A 21,513-nucleotide genomic window follows, 5' to 3' on the forward strand; every position below is an offset into this window, starting at 1 on the left:
TTCGTACAATATCAGTACTGTGTCCGAGTGTAGGTTCAGTCATACCAACAGGCATAAAATGACTCCAGGAAAACTTCCATCCCCAACATCCTTGGGCGTCAGGACCTTCACCCCCACTGTGGCTGTGGAATCGTCAGCAGGAGAAAGGTGATTCACCAAACTCAAAAAGCCTCAGCACCAATCCATTTCACTCACTGGGGAACCAAGTTCTCCATAACACCTACATGGGATCATGGGATCATGATCACCTACATGGGATCGTGATCACCTACATGGGATCATGGGATCATGATCACCTACATGGGATCATCACATACATGGGATCACCTCTAACTTGGAGAAAAGAGGCTGTGAGCTGGCTGGAGGGGGACAGTGGCAAAACATCATACTATTAATCCTAAGAGACAAGACTTCCGAGTGACCTTTTTTCTAAAGGTTCTCAAGGTCTTAAGAACAAAGACTCATGGATGCCTCACACACTTAGTGGTGGCTAGAAAAAAAATGCCTTGAATTTATTCCATAATTATTGTTTCTGCTTTTGTTTGTTTTGAAGAAAATGGAAATAAAAACACGGGCAGTGACTCAACCAGTTGAGTGCACATGTTGCAATACACAAGGACCCGGGTACAAGCCCCTGGTCCCTACCTGCAGTGGGGAAGCTTCATAAGCCCTTCATAAGGGCTGCTAGTGTCTGTGTGTGTGTGCGTGTGTGTGTGTGTGCGTGCGTGCGTGCGTGCGTGCGTGTGTGTGTGTGTGTATAGATAGATAGATAGACAGATAGACAGATAAATAGATACGCATATTTACTTACATATACACATCTGTATATATGCCTTGAAAAAATATCCCCTTGAGTGAAGTCGAAGACTCAATTTAAGCTTGCTGAGACATTTGATAAATGTGCAGTCTTTTTAAAAATGTTATTTATTTATTTATTTATTTATTTATTTATTAGATAGCCATAAATCAAGAAGGAAGGGGGTAATAGGGAGAGAGAAAGAGAGATACCTGTGAAGCTTCCCCCCTGCAGGTGAGGACCAGGGGCTAAAACACCCAGGTCCTGGTGCAGTGTGTGTGTGTGTGTGTGTGTGTGTGTGTGTGTGTGTGTGTGTGTGTGTATTACATGATATATCTACATAAATTTATATATATATCCCTACTTGATTTCTCTGTATCTTTATCCAATAAATAAACAAGCAAATAAAATGTTTTTGAAAAAAAGAAGGAATAAAACTTAATTTAAATAGATATATACATGTTTATATTTATTCTTATATAAATATATGAATATTTAAATATAATATAAGTTGGGCTATAAATTTTGGTCACATTAACTAATTCTAACTATAGAACACAAACAAAAGCAGTAAGTGGGAAAATAGTTGGGTTTTCTATTGGATTGACAGAAGTCTTGACACATTTCTGCTTAGACAAACATACAAAAAGGAGGCCGGGCTGGTGCACTGTGTTAAGCATCCCGTGAGTACCCATTCATTGAGGAAACTGACGATCCTTCCTAGCCAACTGAATCCACATGGATCCCAGTCACTTTCAAAGCCAGCAACAAGCAGCTCCTGACAGCTTTCAACCTGACGCATGTTGACTGGCTATGGAAGAAGGGCAAACGCTAGAAGAAGAAGAAGTACCCCTAGCCCAAAAACCCATGCAAGGATCTAGGTTCGAGCCACAGGCTCTGTCCTGCGGGGGAGGGGGGGATCGCTTCACAAGCACGGATCTGCAGGTGTCTATCTTTCTCTCCTCCCGCACTCTGCCTTGCCCTCTGTTCTTAGTTTGTCTCTTTCCTATCCAAAAACTCAAAAAAAAAAAAAAATGGACACAAGCGCAGTGGAATCATAGTGCAGGAACTGAGCCCCAACAATAACCCTGGAGGCAAAAAAAAAAAAGAAATATGGAAGAAGCAAAGAAAGAAAGGAAGAAAGAGAAAGAAAGAGAAAAACACGGAAAAGATATATCATGACTTTTCTGACAACAGTAAATAAAGATTATATTCCTTACCAGTAAATAAAAATATTACTTGAGAAGTAAGCAAGCAGTGTGAAAGATGAAATGAATGCTCAAATTCTAGATCACTATAGATATGTTCATGAGGAGTCTATCCAGCAAAATCAATTAAGTGATCCATTACAATTTTTGTATCTCAGGGTCAGGCAGTAAGTAGCACACCTGGTGAAGTGCACATACTACAATGCACAAGGACATGAGTTCAAGCCCCAACCCCACCTGCAGGAGGAAAACTTCACAAGTAATGCTGCCGAGGTCTCTATGCCTCTCCCCCTCTCTATCTCCACATTCGATATCTCTGTCTCTACCCAAATAAATAAATGAAATGAATAAACAAGTAAATAAAATATTAAAATATTTTGTATCTCAAATTATCAATTGAGAACATGACTACCAAGAATTAGAGATAGTTGTTGAAAGTAACAATTAACATTTGCTCTCTACAGAGCAACTCTCAATGAAGACATGAAATTGTGAGAAAAACATAGACATGTGATGTGTGTAGTCTTTTGGAAATAACTTTTTTTTTTAGGACTCTCAAATTATGTGGCAGAAAGCCAAATCCACGACATCTCCAAGGCTGGCAGTGTGAGGGGAGACTTAAGTGTTTTTCTTTTCATTTGATAAACTTTTTTTTTTTAATCAGCAGATCACTGGCCTAAGCTTGTGTGAGGACTGAACCTAGGACTTGGGAATCCTCAGACTGGTAAGTCTTTTTCACAACCATGATGCTATCTCCTCTGCCCCAGACCTACATTTGAAGAAGAAGAGAAAAATAACTTAACCACATCCCAGTGCCACTGGGACTGGTGGATTTGTTATTTAGGTACCTGGGCAGCAGATATAACCCTGCCGGCAATAAAAATAAATAAATAATGTTGGTATGCTTCTAAGACCCCTTCTGTTTCATTGGTTTAATCCCCCCTTATTAACACTGTATTCTATTTACATAACCACTGTTAACTAAGCACCTCCCTGCCTGCAGGGCATTGGTTTAATCCCCACTGGTTCATGATGTCTCCCCCTCTCCTAGTACACCCTGATTTGCACCAGTCTCTTGTCGCTCCACCCTCTCTACGTCACATCCTGTTGACGCCCTACTTGCCAAGTATATATATATAAGGACAGGATTGTGATTACAGTTTAGTTTAGTTTAGATGGCTTAGATTGTGCTGTGTTCTACATGAATAAAGAGATACTGCGTACAGCTCAGCCATGAGTCCCTGGTCATCTGTCTCCCGCCCGCGAAGCTAGACCGACAAATAAAATAAAAAGAAATGGAGAAAGACAGACCAGCCTCCGAAAACTATTAATTAGAGCCAACGGAAAACTTTTCCAAGACTGCAGCTTGCTATCATCTTTTTGCTTTTCTACTTCTCCTTCCCGAAGAAACACTCTAAATGTAGACTAAGACTGGCAGGCAAGGATCAAGTCCAGAGCACTGAACTGTGAGGAAGGTCAAGCCAGCCCCGAAGACTTGGTTAAAATCTACTGAGAGATATAGGAAAGCACCCAGGAGACACTGTGCAGAAGCCGAGGATGTAGTGATGGAGAACCACTCCTGGCAGTGGAAGGGCACCCCAGGACCAGTGCCGTCCTTGCAGGCCAGAGGACGCAGAGCAGGGGGACTGTGGAATCATCCTGGTCATGAATAGGAGGCCCTGTCTCTTCCGAACGGGAGTGGACCTTGTAGTCAGTCTCTTGCTGTCTCCCTCTGCCATCCACAGAGCCATAGTGAAAGAGCCGCCCTCATAGAGCGCCCTCTGTACTTTGAACCCCAGACATCGCCAACTCTCACTTTACAAAGCACCTTCTTGATCTGATTTCGGGAAGAGTACTCAGCCCAGCAGCACATTCTCTACAAGTTCCCATGATAGCCATTGCATTTATATGTATGATTTTCCAAAATGAAAAGCACAATTGTGATCAACAAAAATGTGAAAATAGAAGTATAGCTCCTCATTTGTGTATGTGTGAATGCACAAGTCTGTCCCGCGTGTTTCTGTCTGTGACGTAGACATTATAAATACATACAGCTTTACATAATACAGTGTCTTTCTGTTCCTAAAACACACACACACACACACACACAACTCTACAATACATTTTACGTTTATTTCTTTATTGGGGGATTAATGGTTTATAGTCAACAGTAAAATACAGTAGTTGAAGGGGAAGGTAGAGACAGGCTGGGGGTGTGGATCCACCTGCCAACATCCATGTCCAGTGGAGAAGCAATTACAGAAGCCAGACCTCCCACCTTCTGCTCCCCATAAAGATCTTTGGCTTATACTCCCAGAGCGATCAAGAAAAGGGAAGTTTCCAATGGGGGGGTTAGGGCATGGAACTCTGGTGGTGGGGACTGTATGAATTGTAACCTCTTATCACACAATCTTGCTGATCATTATTAGATTACTACTACTACAAAAAAAAAAAGCAGTTGAAAAAGTAAGAAAACACAAAGCAGAACTTCTACTGAGTTTGGTGTATTGGACCAAAGTAAAAGATTCTGGTAGGACTGGGCAGTAGCACAGTGGGTTAAGCGCACATGGCAGGAAGCACAAGGACCCTGTAAGGATCCTGGTTTGAGCCCCCAGCTCCCTACCTGCAGGGGGGTCACTTCACAGGCAGTGAAACAGGTCTGCAGGTGTCTATCTTTCTCTCCCCCTCTCTGTCCCCCCCTCCTCTCTCCATTTCTCTCTGTCCTATCCAACAACAACAACAGCTATAACAACAATAACAACCACAACAAGGACAACAAAAATGGGAAAAATGGCCTCCAGGAGCAGTGGATTCATAGTGCTGGCAGTGAGCCCCAGCGATAACCCAGGAGGCAAAAAAGAAAAAAGACTGCGGTGGGGAGAGAGGGTTCAGATCCTAGAACATGATGGCAGAGGACTTGGGGGGGGGAGGGTGAACTGTTAAAAGGGAAACAGAAATATTACACATGTACAAACTACTGTACTTTGCTGTTGACTGTAAACCATTAATCCCCCAGTAAAGGGAAGGAAAAAAAAAACACAGTAGTTGGTACATGTGTAACATTTCTTAGTTTTCCAAGTAACACTCTAACCCCCGACCTAGGTCCTCCTCCACTATCATGCTCCAGGATTTCAATAGCCCATACACCCTGCCCCAGAGTCCTTTACTTTAGTGCAATACTAAATCTAGTCCAACTTCTGCTAGGTATTTCCCCTTTCTGAACTTCTGCCCCTGAGTGAGATCATCCCATATTCATCCTTCTCTTCCTGGTTGACCTCACTTTACATGATTCCTTCAAGCTCCATCCAAGATGAGGTGAAGAAAGAGAAATCACCACTTTAAATAGCTCAGTAGTAGTCCATTGTGTATATATATCACAATTTACTTAGCTACTCATGTTGTTGGATACCTATTGGTTTTGATGAAAATGATTTTCTCTGTACTGTGCCAAGTCGGGAGTTCTCTCTATACTTTATTTATCTTATCTGCTATTGACGTGCAAATCTATGGTGAATCTAATTGATTGTTCCTTTTCCTCCTCCCTCTTTCACATCTCCTTGGCTTCTCCTTTTACCCTTCCTCTTTATCTCCAATTTTCTTTCCAACTGTTGTTGAGGTATGTTCTAGAGAGTTGAAAGTAAAGCCAGTCTCTGCTCCCTGGTAATCACGGCCAGAGTAACAGGGATAGGGAAGTACCATCACAGGAAAAGGGGAATGTATTTTTTTAGATATTTTACTTATTTTTATTTTGATAGAGAAAGAGAGAAATCAAGAGGAGGAGAGATAAAGAGCATGAGAGAAAGACAGACACCTAGAATGCTGTTTCATCACTCATGAAGCATTAACCCTGCAGGTGAGGAGACTAGGAGCTTGAACCCAGGTCAACACATGTGCTCAACCTGGCAGGCCACATTCCATTCCAGTGATGCTCAAGACCAGACCTTAAGTGTCTTCACATATGTGACAACACTCAATTTACAGAAAATGATGAACTTCTTGTTAAGGGAATCTATTAATAATCAAGATGACTGAAGCCAAGGTGGGTAAAGGGGAAAGAAATTTATTTACATGTGGACCAGGAGGTCAGATCATTCTGATAACTCTGGCCCTGAACAAAGGAAAGGTACAAGCTTATCTCGGGGCACATGCTGAGAACAGAAAGTGTCATTACAGAAACTGAGGCTGCAGGTTGAGGGGTGACACTGTGATCTTTCCTGCTGTGTCTGGGAAAGTTTAGCCTCAGCATAAGATATACCACTAGGAAGGCAGGGGTACATTTTAGGAGGGCAGAAGCTAGCCAGGGTTACAGAAGCTGACGGGACAAGCAGTGAAAGACAAAATCTGGCAGTAACTTGGTGACTATAGATACAGGTTGGCATGTTTGTTCTTTCTGCATCAAACATCTGACTTTCTTGGCCCTCTACTGAGTTGGCACCTTCTCAGTGAAAGTTGAGTCTGACCTTCACCGTCTCTTGTTCTCACCTGCTCACCCAGTGATGGCCAGCCTGCTACTGTACTAACCACCTGCACCGTCACAAACCTCGGCTCACACTCTATCCTTCTGCAGATTCTTAGCCTTTGATTATATTTTCAGTCTTTCTGTCCTGTGTTGAGGCTTTCTTACAAGCACACCACAATCCTAAGCACATTTTCTGAGGCTAAAATTGTAGAAGTTCTCTATTATTCTCAAGAACTATAAAATGACCGGAATTTTAAAAACTGATGAATGCACACAATTCAATAGTGCTGAGGGGAAACAAACATATGAGCATGAATTCACGCCTGGCATGAGTCTGAGGCAATAGGATGGACAAAACAGCAAACAAGGACTCTTCTCTCCATTCCACTTGCAAACAAGGACTCTGAACTCAAGCCACTCTTGCTTTGGTGTTATTCCTAGACGTTCCCTAAGTTCCTTTCACAAATACATCTGCTTCTTGCATCCCTGAGAAAAACAGCATATTCTTGGAACAGACCCATTTGAAGCCTCACTCCTCCATGACCCTAGTCACACACCCTTAACAATACACTCAGTAAACATGCCCTGATGGATTCTGGACCACAATCTTTCTGGAAGGTTACGGGTTTCTGGCTCTTTGTTTGCGTGTTCTTGTTCTCTCTCTCTCTCTCTCTCTCTCTCTCTCTCTCTCTCTGCCTCTTTTCCTTGAAATCACCAATGCTTTCCTCTCATGCATATATGACACAACTGAGATTCTCTCCTAATTGATTTTTATTTATTTAGAAAGATAGAAACAAATAAGAGCAAGGGAGCTCCCTCTCCTTTGCAGAGCAGGACAGCATATAATACTATGATGGTGGCGGTGGTGGTGGTGGTGGTGGTGGTGGCGGCGGCGGCGGCGGTGGTGGTGGTGGTGGTGGTGGTGGTGGTGGTGGTGGTGGAAGCAGTGTTCAGCTCTGGTGTATGGTGATGCCAGGCATTAAACTTCAAAAATATTATTTTCAAAAAAAATTGAGGGGTTGAGCTCTGACACAGCCAGTTGAGTCAGTGGGTAAGGGCTGAGATTCTAGCCCCAGTACCCACCTTCAGGGGTTAAACTTGATGAGCAGTAAAGCAGGGTTAGATCACGTGTCTCTCTTTCTTTCTTCCTCTCTATCCCCCCCTCAGTTTTTATCTATCCTTGAAGGAAGAAAGAAAGAGAGAAAGAAATGAAAGAAGGAAGGAAGGAAGGAAGGAAGGAAGGAAGGAAGGAAGGAAGGAAGGGGGAGAAAGGTCACCAGGAATTCTGGACTTCCCATACAAGCACCAAGTTCCAGCATTAATAATCCTGGTGGCACTAACAAATTTTTTTAAATTGATATAAATTACACACTCATTTCAAAATGTGATGTTTTCACAACATTGCTATCCTGTTATAATAATGAAGCCTTGCTTCATTCAAATTGAGGGGCTGGACAGTGACACACCCAGTTGAATCAATGGGTACTAAAAAGTACAAAAATTGTGCTTAATAAATTTTATCATAAATAATAAACATTTAAGTATTTTGTATAATTTTAACTTCATTATCTAAATTGTAAATGATTTTAAATCCCTTTTCCTAAACAATATCTTAATGAAAACTACTAAGAAAATTAACATATACTGAGACATGCAGCCAAAATGAAATACTACTAAGCATAAAAAGTAATTTTAAGGGAGTCAGGCGGTATTGCAGAGGGTTAAGCACATGTGGCACAAAGCACAAGGACCAATGTAGGGATCCCAGTTTGAGCCCCCAACTCCCCACCTGCAGGGGAGTCGATTCACAGGTGGTGAAGCAGGTCTGCAGGTGTTTATCTTTCTCTCCCCCTCTCTGTCTTCCCCTCCTCTCTCCATTCCTCTCTGTCCTATCCAACAAGGACGACAACAACAACAATAATAACTACAACAATAGAACAAGGGCAACAAAAGGGAAAATAAATAAAGATTTAAAAATACAATAAATCAAATACATATTAAAAAAATAAACAGCACTTTAATGTATAGTTCTCAAAATTATGCTGAAAGTCAAAATATAATTGTCTTTAAATACATAGTTACTTTTGAATTAGTTGATATACTAACTGTAATTTTAGAATATCAAATTTAAATCTGATATCCAGAACTGTCTTCTCTTAGTTCATTCTATTTAATTAAGCTGTTTGCAGTTTTTCAAATTTTGATGAGAAAAGATGATTGCAGTAAAACATCAGACATGTAGATGGCACCATTCTGGCACTGGAGAATCTAAAGCAGAAGTTCTGGCTTTGTTTTTTGTCCTAGAAGGATGTAAAGACTCTATGTTACATTAAAGGCACATAAATGAAAAAAATTCAAGGTTGTAAGCTACTTTATAAAGCTTTTTAAAGGTCTGTTGACACCCTATCGCCCACTCCTGCTCAATCGAAATAGGAAGAAAAATAAATGACTTACTGTTTGTTTTGGGTTTTTTTTTTTAATTATTTTTATTAGTGATTTAATATTGACTTAGAGAATTATATGATAATAGGGTTCAATTCCACACTGTTCCCACACCAGAGAGTTCTGTGAAGTCATCCCCTCCATTAGAAACGGCAGTAGTTCTCCCAAGGTCACAGATACAGGCTGAGTCTTTATCTGTCTATGTCTATGTATTTGTTTTCCCCCATTTTTTCCAATGGTCCAGCCTTTACTTCCTTTCTCGTTCACGCCTATACCTACTACTACTTCCACATGTCCTTTCTTTTTCCTTTTCTCTCTGAGATAAGTAAAACCATGTCTGGCTTCCCCTGGTATTTTCCAGATTCACTTCCTCTTCCCTGGTGGTATAAAAAACAAGATTCCTGGTAAAATGGGGGTGCCGGACCCTCTGGTTTACTCCCCCTATTCTTTCTCCCTCTGGGAAAATGAGAAAAGTCCTTTATGGGGAGCAGAAGGTGGGAGGTCTGGCTTCTGTCATTGCTTCTCCACTGGATATGGGTGTTGGCAGGTGGATCCACACCCCCAACCTGTCTCTATCTTTGCCTAGTGGGGCAGGGCTCTGGAGAGGGGAGGTTCTAAAGTAAATTTCTTGCTTTCCATGTTTCAGAAAAAGCCAATAATACAATGTGTGAGGCTTAAATTTATTTATATGTATTTACTTATTTTATTCATTATGCTGCCAAGGTTATTGCCAGGACTAGGCGTGAGCATTACGAATCCACTGCTCCTGCCAGCCATTTTTTTTTTCCATTTTACTGGATAGGACAGACAGACATTGAGAAAAGAAGGAGAGGGAGAGAGAGAAGGAGAGAGAAAGATAGATACTTGCAGACCTGCATCAGCACTTGTGAAACTCCCCCCTGCAGGCAGGGAGCCAGGGGGGCTGGAACAGGGATCCTTGTGCTGGGTTCTTGCGCTTAGTACTATTCGCGCTTAACCCGCTGTGCTACTAGCCATGCCCTAGGATTAAACTTTACAACCTTCAGTTTCTACCGATGACATCTGCTGTGCAACTCAGGCATCCAAGTTCGACATCCTCGAGGAAACACTCACGAAAGACATGTCTCTGATATCTGATTACTGTAAAAAAAAAAAAAAAAGGCGACTAAACCCTAGCACTGCAAAAACGGTATCATCTGTTTTCCATCTACACCATGCCTCGGCCTCGCGTGAGCTTAATGTGCAGCTTGGCGATACGAGAATCCGGCATGAAGCCCAGCCAGTCTATCTTGGCATTACTCTCGATCGCACCCTGTCATTTCACGAACATCTCATAAAAACTGCAGCAAAGGTGGGCGCGAGGAATAACATCATTGCAAGACTGGCCAGCTCCTCATGGGGCGCGAGCGCTTCCACACTACGATCATCCTCTCTGGCATTATGCTATTCCACTGCAGAATACTGTGCCCCAGTATGGTTCCGTAGCCCCCATGTCCACTTGGTCGATTCCAAATTATATTCCTCCATGAGGATCATTTCTGGAACCATCCGTTCCACCCCGGTTCCATGGCTGCCAGTTCTTAGCAACATCGCCCCGCCAGATGTTCGTCGGGATGCGGCATCATCTAAGTTCATTTCCCACGTCTACGCTCGACCGGACCTGCCAATATACACGGATATCTTCGCCCACCCTGTCCAATGCTTGACGTCTCGTCACCCAATCTGGTCCCCTACACCTACACTGAACTTCTCTGTTCCAGACTCTTGGAAACAGAGTTGGCAGTCAGCTGAGGTCAAGGACAAACACCTCATCACAGACCCCTGCAAGCGTCCACCCGGCTTTGACCTGGCACGTTATGATCGGGCCCTCCTCAATCGCTATCGAACAGGCCATGGCCGGTGTGCCGCTATGTTCCATCGCTGGGGAGCCAGAGACGACCCGAACTGCCCCTGAGGCTACAGACAGACTATGACCCACATAGTCAATGACTGCCACCTCTCCAGATTCAAAGGAGGTCTCAAAACTACATCAGGCTCAACCTGACGCTGTTGACTGGCTACGGAAGAAGGGCAAACACTAGAAGAAGAAGTTTCTACCGTCAACTCATCACAATAAACCTCCATGTGAAACAACTAAACAAGCAGGTGAACATATTATAAACTCGAAGACTGGGAAGCAAAGCCACAGAAAGCATGATTTTGAACTAAACATAGCATTTTCCTCTCCCTGAGTTTTGTGCCACTTGTAGCTGTAAAATAGATCCTAATTGTGCTACTATTATGCAAACAGCTCAGAGCACAAGCAGCTCCATAAGCTTTTATGACAGACCATGTTCATATGTCACATGTAACAGCGTTTCTGGAAAAACAGGAACACAAGCAACGATAATGAATTCTCTAGTGCCCCTACTTCCGAAAACTGAAAACCAAACATCTTCCTGGCCACCGATCTGTCTTGCCGGAACACACCCACACCTACCCTCTTGGGCATTGTCTGGGCTGCTTCTCAGCAACCCTTCCCGACGTCAGCGATTTGCCACAGAAAAGGCACAGAAATAGGTACCTACACTCTGGTCTTTCATCAAAGGGATGTTGGTGGTGGAAAGAAGAGCAAAGGAAAACCAGCACATGTTTCTGCGGAGGAGTGACTTTGTCTGACTGTATTTTTAGATCACTCTGGCTGCTAATGGAAAGCATTCTGGGGAGAACAAAGCCTTGGCTTGACAGCACTACTTTCTGTGCCTGTAAGAACAGCCAGGGCTCCGGTCCTGTTTACTCATCCAAAACTCCTAATGCATCTGATCTCGCTTTGAGAGTAGGTAGGGACTTCAGCTTTGTATTAATCTCAGTAAATTTAGTCTCCACCACAAGGCCTCATCATGTTCCTGAGGAGACATGAAAGAAGTGTTTAGTCACTCATGCAGTCAAATCATGTGCTGGGACTTGGTTCAAGTTAACGTCCTTTTTAATTATATTTCCATGGAATTCTACTACTGATATGATTCTCTTCTCATCAAATGTTTGTGAGAGCTTCCTCAATCTTCAAATTATGATCTCCAATTGAACTGGTAATTATCTGGCTCTGTGTGCATGATGCAGTTGAGTTAGCTTCCCTTTTGAACAGTAAGTGGCTGAGAAAGCTGTGGTATATATATACACACACTATGGAATATTACTTAGATATTAACAATAATGAATCCACATTCTCTAACCCATCTTGGATGGAGCAAGGAATTATGTTAAGTGAGAATAGCTAGAAAGAGAAAAATGAGTATGGAATGATCCCACGCATAAACAGAAGCTGAGAAAGGGAAACACAAAGCTGATTTTGACTGAATTTGGAGTACTGCACCAAAGTAAAAAAAAAAAAATCAGGGGGTGTGGGGGCAAGATTTTCAGCTCCATTGCAGGGGTGTGGGGCTAGGGACACAGACCCTGGGTGGCAGGAATAATGTTACTATATAATCCTATTAACTTATACTCTTATAAAGCACTATTTAATCAAAAAAAAAAAGAGGGGAGAAATAGTCTCGAGCTTTTGAAAGCATAGACCCCAATTCCTTCAATCTAAGCACTTACAATTTCAAGTAAGAAAACTAGAAAGATGAGTATGGGATGATCCCATTCATAAACAGAAGTTGAGGAAAAAGAACAGACAGAGAAACACAGAGCAGAATGTGAGTTTGGAGTAGGGCACCAAAGGAAAAATCTCTGGGTGGAGGTGAGGGTAGATGTTCAGCTTCATGGTGGGGGGAGAATGGGACACAGACTTTTGGTGGTGGGAATGATGTTAATTATCCTTAAAAAAAGGGGGGGGGGAGTCGGGTGGTAGCATGGCAGGTTAAGCGCACATGGCGCAAAGCACAAGGACCGGTCCCCGTTCAAGCCCCCGGCTCCCCACTTGCAAGGAAGTGACTTCACGGGTGGTAAAGCAGGTCTGCAGGTGTCTATCTTTCTCTCCCCTTCTCTGTCTTCCCCTGCTCTCTCCACTTCTCTCTGTCCTATCCAACAACAACAACATCAATAATAACTACAATAATAAAACAAGGGCAACAAAAGGGAATAAATAAAGAAAAAAATTTATATATATATATCCTAAAAAATAAATTAATAAACTGACTGAATTTCAACACTGGGCTCAAATTTTTAATGATTTTTAATACTAACTTTTATTTTAATATATTAAATCACCTACAACCTTAAGACTAGGGAGACCAGAAGCAACTGGTCTTGTCAGTATATAAGATGGAGTTATTTGTAAATAGCACTGAATGACGTAAATCCTGGTAGTGTTGGGCTGAACTTGTGGGGCTTTGCTCGCTTTCCTTCATGCTTCCTGTGACCCATGCCATGTGATCCTACATCTACTGATCTCAACCACAGCAGTGCAACCAGTGCCCTCTCCACTTTGGACTGTGTCCAGAGACGCCTGGCTTAGAATGTCAACCCTCCAGCTCTAATACTCAGGTGAGATCTTTCCTAGCTCATAGGACTCCTAAGTTCTATTTCAGGTGTCACACCTCCTGGCAAAGTTACAGAAACTAGGCATAGACCTGAGATAGGGCACATGTGCACATGTACGCGTGTTATGGAAAAATATAGTCCTTCAAGTAAAAGTGTGCAATAGTCTAAGTGACTCAGTAAGTGCAGGAAGCAAGTAAAAAAAAACAAAAAAAAGCAACATAAAGTAGTTAATCAAATATTTTTCATTAGAACTAACCTTCTTCACCTACTTCCTCACACCCCTCAATCACTCTAAGCCTAACCCTATCAGATACAGTAAGGACTACAAAAGCTGGATAAGGGTAAGAGACCGGCACAGTTTAATGTTGGTCCTTTTGGTCACTACCAGGCTACCCCATCGTCTGGGGCCCTAGTCAGGGAGTCCTAAGATTCCCACACAGATCTGATAAGCCTAGACCTCTAACAGATCCCTCCTTTTACCATCTCTGGTCATCTCCACTATAAACAACATCATAAACCCTCTTGTGGTCCTCTACAAGACCTTGTCCTCAATGCAGAACAGCAAAGGTAGAAACTGCAGCATTCTCTGAAGGGAGGTTGAGTTAACATACTCTTCCACTCCAGGAATACTGGTCCTGAAATAAGTGCAGCCTAGAATGTTCCTGGATACGACCATGGGGTGCAAGTTCACCTGGCAGGGATGCAGAGGTTGCACAGGATAAACGTGAGTCCTAGGTCAGATCTATGGGGTTCAGAGTTAATGGTATTTATATACTTTTCCTTTCTTTGAGAGCTACTCCCTGCCCTGATTCTATTCCCAACTCTGACACCATTTTTCCTAGACAATACTTTCAGCCCACCTGCATATTAGCTGCCAGGCTTAGGCAAAAATTAGTGAAGTCATGGAATATACCTAGATTAGACATCTTGCTTCTTCCAATATGAAGACCCCACATTTCATCTGCTATATTCTTAACTTTACCTTCTGATTACTAAATAATTTGCTCTGCTTTATATCTTAATGTTTCTCAGCCATCAGGTTTCAGATGCTACCATGACACCAACCTGACTTCCCTGGGTAGATGACCTCACCAATGTGTCCTAGAACCCTGCCTCCCCAGAGCCCTACCCCACTAGGGAAAGAGAGAGATAGGCTGAGGGTTTGGATCCACCTGCCAACACCCATGTCCAATGGAGAAGCAATTACAGAAGCCAGAACTCCCACCTTCTGCACCCTGTAATGATCCTGGATCCATGCTCCCAGAGGAGTAAGGAATAAGGAAGCTGGGAGTAAGGCAGTAGCAGAGTGGTTTAAGTGGAGGTGGCGCAAAGCACGAGGACCTGTCTGGCGTAAGGATCCCTGTTCGAGCCCCTGGCTCCCCATCTGCAGGGGAGTCACTTCACAGGCGGTGAAGCAGGTCTGCAGGTGTCTATCTTTCTCTCCTCCTCTGTCTTCCCCTCCTCTCTCCATTTCTCTCTGTCCTATCCAACGATGACAACAACAATAATAACTACAACAATAAAACAACAAGGGCAACAAAAGAGAATAAATAAATAAATAAATAAATAAATAAATAAATAAATAGTAAAAAAAAAATAAAAGAAAAATAGGGAAGCAGTAGTGGAGGGCATGTGAAACTCTGGTGATGGAAATGATGTGGAATTGTACCCCTCTTATTCCACAATCTTGTCAATCATTATTAAATCACCAATTAAATTTTTAAAAATATAGAAAATGTTCCCAGAAATACTCATTACCACTGAAGAAATCAGATCAGGAGAGTGCCAAATATGTATTTCGATTCTTGAGATGCAATAAACTTCTTAAACTATCAATAAAAGAGGATATCAATTTGAGGATAACAGAACAAGAAAAGTTTCAAATGTTCTCATGGAAAGTAAAAAAAAAAAAAAAAAATCTCCATTCACAGATGGAAAGAGATTGGAGAGAGATATCTTTTTTAGTTAATCATATTAATTCATTAGTTATATTTAGTTTATTAGTGTCTTAGTTAATTATATTCCTTAATTTTCAGCTTCCTTGTATGTGGGTTATTTTAATTTCAGAAATATTTCTTACAATTATTATATTTTTGGATAATCTTCCTCAGTCTAATCCATTCCCTACAGTGTGTGTGTGTGTGTGTGTGTGTGTGTGTCTGTGTGTGTGTGTGTGTGTGTGTGTGTGTGTGTGTGTTTGTAACAGTATTGGCTAGTGACATTCTAGGGCTGATTTTTATCACCCTACTTTTGGTATTATTACTACTAATCTTTTCCTTTGAATTTCCTTTTTCCTACCTTCCATTTGATTTATAAGATTTCAGAATTTCCCTTTCATTTTAGGAGGGCTTGTGGGGTGTGGGTGGGCTAGGAAGTGTTGCCATCAGGCCCTAGTGCATAAAGCATTCCCAGTTGGCTTTTTCAGAGAGTATACAGAGAGAGACAGAGAGACATCACAGCATGATGCCTCCCCCCAGTGTGTTAGTACTTGCACAGGGTGTGTGCGGGGTGTATGTGGGGGGAGGGCTCAAATCTGGGCTATTCACCTGGGAAGATAGGTTCCCTGCCTGGTGAGCAAGCCTGCTGAATCCCTTTTACCTCTTTGAAAACTAGAAGCATTGATGGCATTTCTTTACACCTCAGGATTGTTCTTTCATTTGTAAGTTCCTTCTGTAATGAAAATCTCCTGAAACTCATAAAAACTGAGCAGTTGGTTTGCACAACTGCCTATCTATATACCTACATTTTCTTGATATTTAATACATTTGTGATAAAAAACAAGTATCATTTCAATGCTATAAGATCTTCTGTTTCTTTCCATACACTTAGGAGTTTTAGTACAGAGAGAGGGAGAAACAAGACAGACAGACAAAGAGAGAGAGAGAGAGAGAGAGAGAGAGAGATTTCCCCCACTCAGTCCCTTGGCCGCTAACAGGCATGAAGGCCTGCCTCCTGAGTGTCGTGAGTCCTGAGTCCAACCATGAGTTGATCCCTCGATGCAGTAAGAACCTGGACTGATGTCACCTGCAGTAACTAAGATGCAATCTTCTAGATCCCCGGGAATGGAACAGACCCAGAGCAGGAGGGAATAAGAGCAGCAAGAGTACAGGAAACGTGTCTGAATGGTAGGGCATCAGGAAAACCGAGGTTTCTCTGGGGCATGGTTCCTCCTCCCTGCTGCTGTGAGATATCACCTTGGTATTGGTCAGGCATTGCCTTTTGTCACCTCCAAAGCCAATCCAAGGATGCCAAGTCATATTTGGGAGAAGTTTTCTCAAAATTATACCTTTATTTTTGCAAAACTAATGGCAATAGATCCAAAGACCTAATAAAGAGCTCAAAGGAAGAGAAATGGTAATAGAGACGATTTACTTGTAGAGTGCTAATTTTTAGGTACACAGGAAACTCTGGGGGTCATTCCCTAGCACCACATGAAAACAGCAAATATGACTCAAGGAATAATGAGGAAGGGTCTTGCTTTCTATCCTTTTGCCTCTTCCTTTCTTATAATAACAATAACAATAATAATAATAAGAGATCCTATACATAACAATTAGAAATAAGAAACAGCATATTCTAGATTTGGTAAGTATTAGAAATGTGTATTTCTGTAGGTAATTGAGCAGAATTCTGAAAAACATAAAGATATTTTCAAAAATAAGGATATAAAGAGAACATCTAAAATTCCACTAAGATTTGAAGACAATAAATTCATGTAGAAATGTGTTAAGGAGGGGGCCAGGTGGTGGCGCACCTGGTTGAGTGCACAGATTACAGGGCACAAGGAACCGGGTTCAAGCCCCTGGTCCCCACCTGCAGGGGAAAGCTTCACGTGTGGTGAAGCAGGGCTGCAGGTGTCTCGCTGTCTTTCCCCCTTTCCATCTCCTCCTCCCCTCTCAATTTCTGTCTGTCTCTATCCAATAAATAAATAAAGATTTGGAAATAAAATCTAAATGTGTTAAGGAATAGAACTGAAAATTGACAAAATGTAAAGTAATAGCAACTATATTTTATTTTGGAACAGATGAAAATGTGAAGTCACAGATGTAGGTTTAATATACTCCACAAAAAAAGTATAAATAAAAGGAAATACATGTCTAGACAGATGGCAATGAAATCACCAACACAGAAGATGAAGATACAGTACTGAGGAGCCTAAAATAAGTGCTGTGTCAATTAAAGGAAATGACAGAATGATTGCACACATCCCAATAGCAAAAAACACTAGCAATAGACAGACAAATAATATCTACTAAGAGTGGGGAGAAAAAAAAAACCTGTCAACCTAGAAGTGTCAGTCAGCAAAAGAATCTTTCAAGGGTGAAGGGAAAATAAAGATATTTAGAGGCTAGTAAACATTGAGGAGTTTCGTCTCCAAGAGACCAATTTTAAAGAAAAATTGGAGGCTGTCATTATCAAAGGAAAATATCCTGAGAACAATTTTCAAAGCAACATGGACAGGTAAGCCAATGAGATAGCAAGAACACTCCACATTCTCTGATCACCATACAAACTTCAATTAGAAGCTTCCAACCACAACAACAACAAAATCCCATCTATCAATGGAAACCAAAACCATTATTTTCAAGAATATGTAAAAGAAGAAAAAAAACTTTGAGAACTTGGAACTACTGGTGATGAAAGGCATTAGAAAACATTTACATATGAAGAAAGGGGAACCTGACTCTTGCTCAACAAATACAAGATACTAGATATGAAAAGCAGCAGCTCTCATTGACCGAACTGAAATGCCAAAATACTACTACTAGCTGAGGGAAGTTGACATAAAAATATGAAAATACAGCGAGACAGCATGGGATTTAGGGTGTTTCGAGCAGGACTAGAATACCCACAAGTCACCATCTGTAGTAGAAGATGAATCTAAGTGCGTGTGAACATAGAGAACAAGGGGAGATATTTTACCTGAGAATTGCCAGGATTTCACAATATCTGTGAACAAAGCCATTCTAGGAGTGTGTAAAAAAGCAATTGTGGAAATATGGGTGGGTAACAGGAAGACTGAGAACCCAGTGAAAGCCTGTCACTGAAAAGGAGGCCATTGCATGCATTCAAAAGCACTGAGACCCACCATCCTTTCATTCTATCCAGTGTGTAGTATGTGTGTGTGTGTGTGTGCGTGTGTGTGAAATGTTGTGCTAGCTGGTATTTATCAAAGCAAGAATTAGAAGAATAAATTACTGTCTACTTACAAAAAGAGAAAAATAGCAGCTCTCAAGTTACTATCTGCAAATATATATATGTATATATATATATATATATATATGCGTGTGTGTGTGTATATATATATATATGTTTGTATGTTTGTTTGTTTGTTTTAGATAAAGAAAGACAAAAATGACGTGCTAGAGTCCAAATCAGCTCTGGCATATGGTGCTACTAGGGACTGAACCTGTGACTTTTGTAACCTCCTTAGGAATACAGGTCCTGGGCTTAGTTGCTGAGTTATTTCCCTGACCACCCCCTCAACCAAGAATTTCATTAACTAGTTTCTGTTCTTGTGTGTGGAATAATAAATGGTCAGAAATACTGAAGTCACTCCAAATAGCTATTAGATCTTATTAGGAAATCACTGATCACTGCTGTTGCTGTTGTTGTTGTCTCAGTCTTAACACTTTCCCAGCACACCTGACATGACTCCAACCTGTGAAATCCAAGTGTCTAGTTTCACAATCAGTTCTGCGTTAGCTGCTAAAGTAGTGCTATGTTTTACTCTAACATATGTTTACTCTGTTGGAATACAATCAAATTATCTGCTCCTATGCCAAAAAGTAGACTGCACCATAAATGAGCTAATAAGAAGAGTACAGAAACCCAAGGGAGCAGCAAATCAGTGTTTGTCCCACCTTGCTGAATGTGAAGAAGTACACGTACCAGCTAGCACTCTTTAGTGCAGAACATGAGATAGCATGCTGTTTCTGCAGTGTTTTGTCCCACTAGATCAGCATAGTTCTGAAGGCATCATGTCGTATTCTAGCTGGAGGCTAAACTGCCTATCTCTAGAATTTTCCCATGCAGGATCAGGGACTGGTGACTAGATCTATAGTGTATCCACAAGGGAAAAATAAACCACAGTGAAAGAAATGAGAAAGTCCCAGTTGTACAAGTAACAGAGTAGGGTGATTTACTCCTGGAGGCAAAAGGAACTTGCCTCAGAGCAGTCCCGAGATTTATGTATGTGGTTGAATCCAAGAGCAAGTGCCATAAGATCAGTGCCTTTGCCATCTCAGGACGGTGGACAGAAGTGGGAAAAAATGTGTGAGGACATAGATGCTACATGAAACTAATGGCCCAGCTCCACCATGGGGTTTGAGAGAACAGAGACTACACCCCTTGCCAGAATTGGCAATAGCTGGAGTATCTGCACCCACATGTTCAGCACTCTGGACAGAGTCCAGGGTCCAGACTCAACAAAGTGTGTCAACAGCTCAATGTGAACTTGAGCATCATCAGTAATACTGCAGCAGGCTACCTCCTCTAGACTGTGAGCTAACCAGACCGAGGCAACTAAACAAGGATCTCAAGCAAGAAGGAAAATAAAGATCTTGAAGACATGGAATAGGCAAGGCACTACAATTCCTCAGTGAGGCGATAAAATAACATAGCAACAACAATGACAATACCATACAAGCTTAATAACATTTATGTACTTTTCCCATATTTGGGAGCTGCTCTCTTTCCTGATACAGATTTCTGGTCCTTTTCCCAACTTTGACACCATCTCCCCAGACAATACCTTTAGCCCACCTGCATGTTAGCTGCCGGGCTCAGGCAAAAATTAGTGAAGTCATGGATCCCTTGGAATATACCTAAAATATAGCTTTTTCCTAGCTTTTTCCAAAATGGAGACCCCCAAATCTCATCTGCTCTATTCTTACTCTTAGGTTCCTGATTATTAAACAATTTGTTCTGCTTTATATATTAATGCTTTTCAGCAGCAAGTCGCAGATGCTACCATAACACCAACCTGACTTCCTTGGTCAGACGAGACAACCTCACCAATGTGTCCTGAAACCCCATCTCCCCAGAGCCCTGTCCCACTAGGGAAAGAGAGAGACAGGCTGGGAGTATGGATCCACCTGCCACTGCCCATGTTCAGCAGAAAAGCACTTACAGACGCCAAACATTCCAGCTTCTGCAACCCATAAAGATCTTTGGTCCATACTCCCAGAGGGATAAAGAATAGGAAAGTGTCCAGTGAAAGGCATGGGATACAGAACACTGCTGTCTCTGAGTGTGTGGAATTGTACCCTTCTTATCCTATGGTCTTGTTGATCATTATTAAATCAACAAAAAAAATGGAAAAGATAAAAAAATACAACTTGAACTTTGAAGATAAAAACATCTCTGCTATAACATGAATAGAACTTGAAAGAAACATGTTAATCTGGGAGTTGGGCGGTAGTGCAGCAAGTTAAGCACACAGCGCACGTGGCGTGAAGCAGAAGGACTGGTTTAAGGATCCTGGTTCGAGCCCCGGCTCCCCACCTGCAGGGGAGTCGCTTCACAAGCGGTGAAGCAGGTCTGCAGGTGTCTATCTTTCTCTCCCCCTCTCTGTCTTCCCCTCTTCTCTTCATTTCTCTCTGTCCTATCCAACAATGGTGACATCAGTAACAACAACAATGACTACAACAAGGGCAACAAAAGGAAAAATAAATAAATATAAAAATTTTTTTAAAAAGAAACATGTTAATTGAAGTAAGTGAAATAATGATCTCACTCATGGGTGGTATACTAAAGAAAAGGAATTCACAGCATGGCAATTTAATCATGTATGCTATAATGTAGTGAATCAAAGACCCTACGGGGAAGGAGGAGGTTGGAGGAGACTGAAAAAGGTGGTGGGGCCTAGTGTTCTATGGTGGTGATGAGGTCACGTTAGTGGAAGGTGTGGCTATCTGACATTTATCATGAGGAAATAAAGACCTATCCATCTGTGAAAAACAATGGTCGCGTAAATCAATATTTTGATAGTGAACTGATAAATACCTAAGTTAGTTAACAGAATGAACTGATAGGGCTGGAGACATGGTTTAAGATTTGTATCCTTGAGGCCCCAAAGGTCCCAGGTTCAGTCCCCAACATTACCATAATTAAGAGCTGAGTGGTCCCAGCTGTGACCATGCTCTGTGAGCTCAGACTGAGGG

At 41.8% G+C, this 21,513-nt stretch overlaps 1 protein-coding gene across 4 annotated transcripts in view; it reads right to left on the minus strand.

Moving 5' to 3' along the window:
- NETO1 (neuropilin and tolloid like 1) overlaps positions 1-21,513 on the minus strand; it is a 146,026-nt gene that overhangs the window by 59,753 nt on the left and 64,760 nt on the right. The window contains exon 5 of one of the 4 annotated variants that reach the window (XM_060174043.1): positions 8,629-8,763. The exons of the other annotated variants lie outside the window; for them this stretch is intronic. Coding sequence (XP_060030026.1) covers positions 8,732-8,763 — 32 coding nt within the window. The 3' untranslated portion in view covers positions 8,629-8,731. Of the gene's footprint in view, positions 1-8,628; positions 8,764-21,513 lie in introns of those variants that run through there. 4 annotated transcript variants of the gene reach the window in all.

Source organism: Erinaceus europaeus, chromosome 15, assembly GCF_950295315.1.
Source record: "Erinaceus europaeus chromosome 15, mEriEur2.1, whole genome shotgun sequence".
Taxonomy (NCBI): Eukaryota; Metazoa; Chordata; class Mammalia; order Eulipotyphla; family Erinaceidae; genus Erinaceus; species Erinaceus europaeus.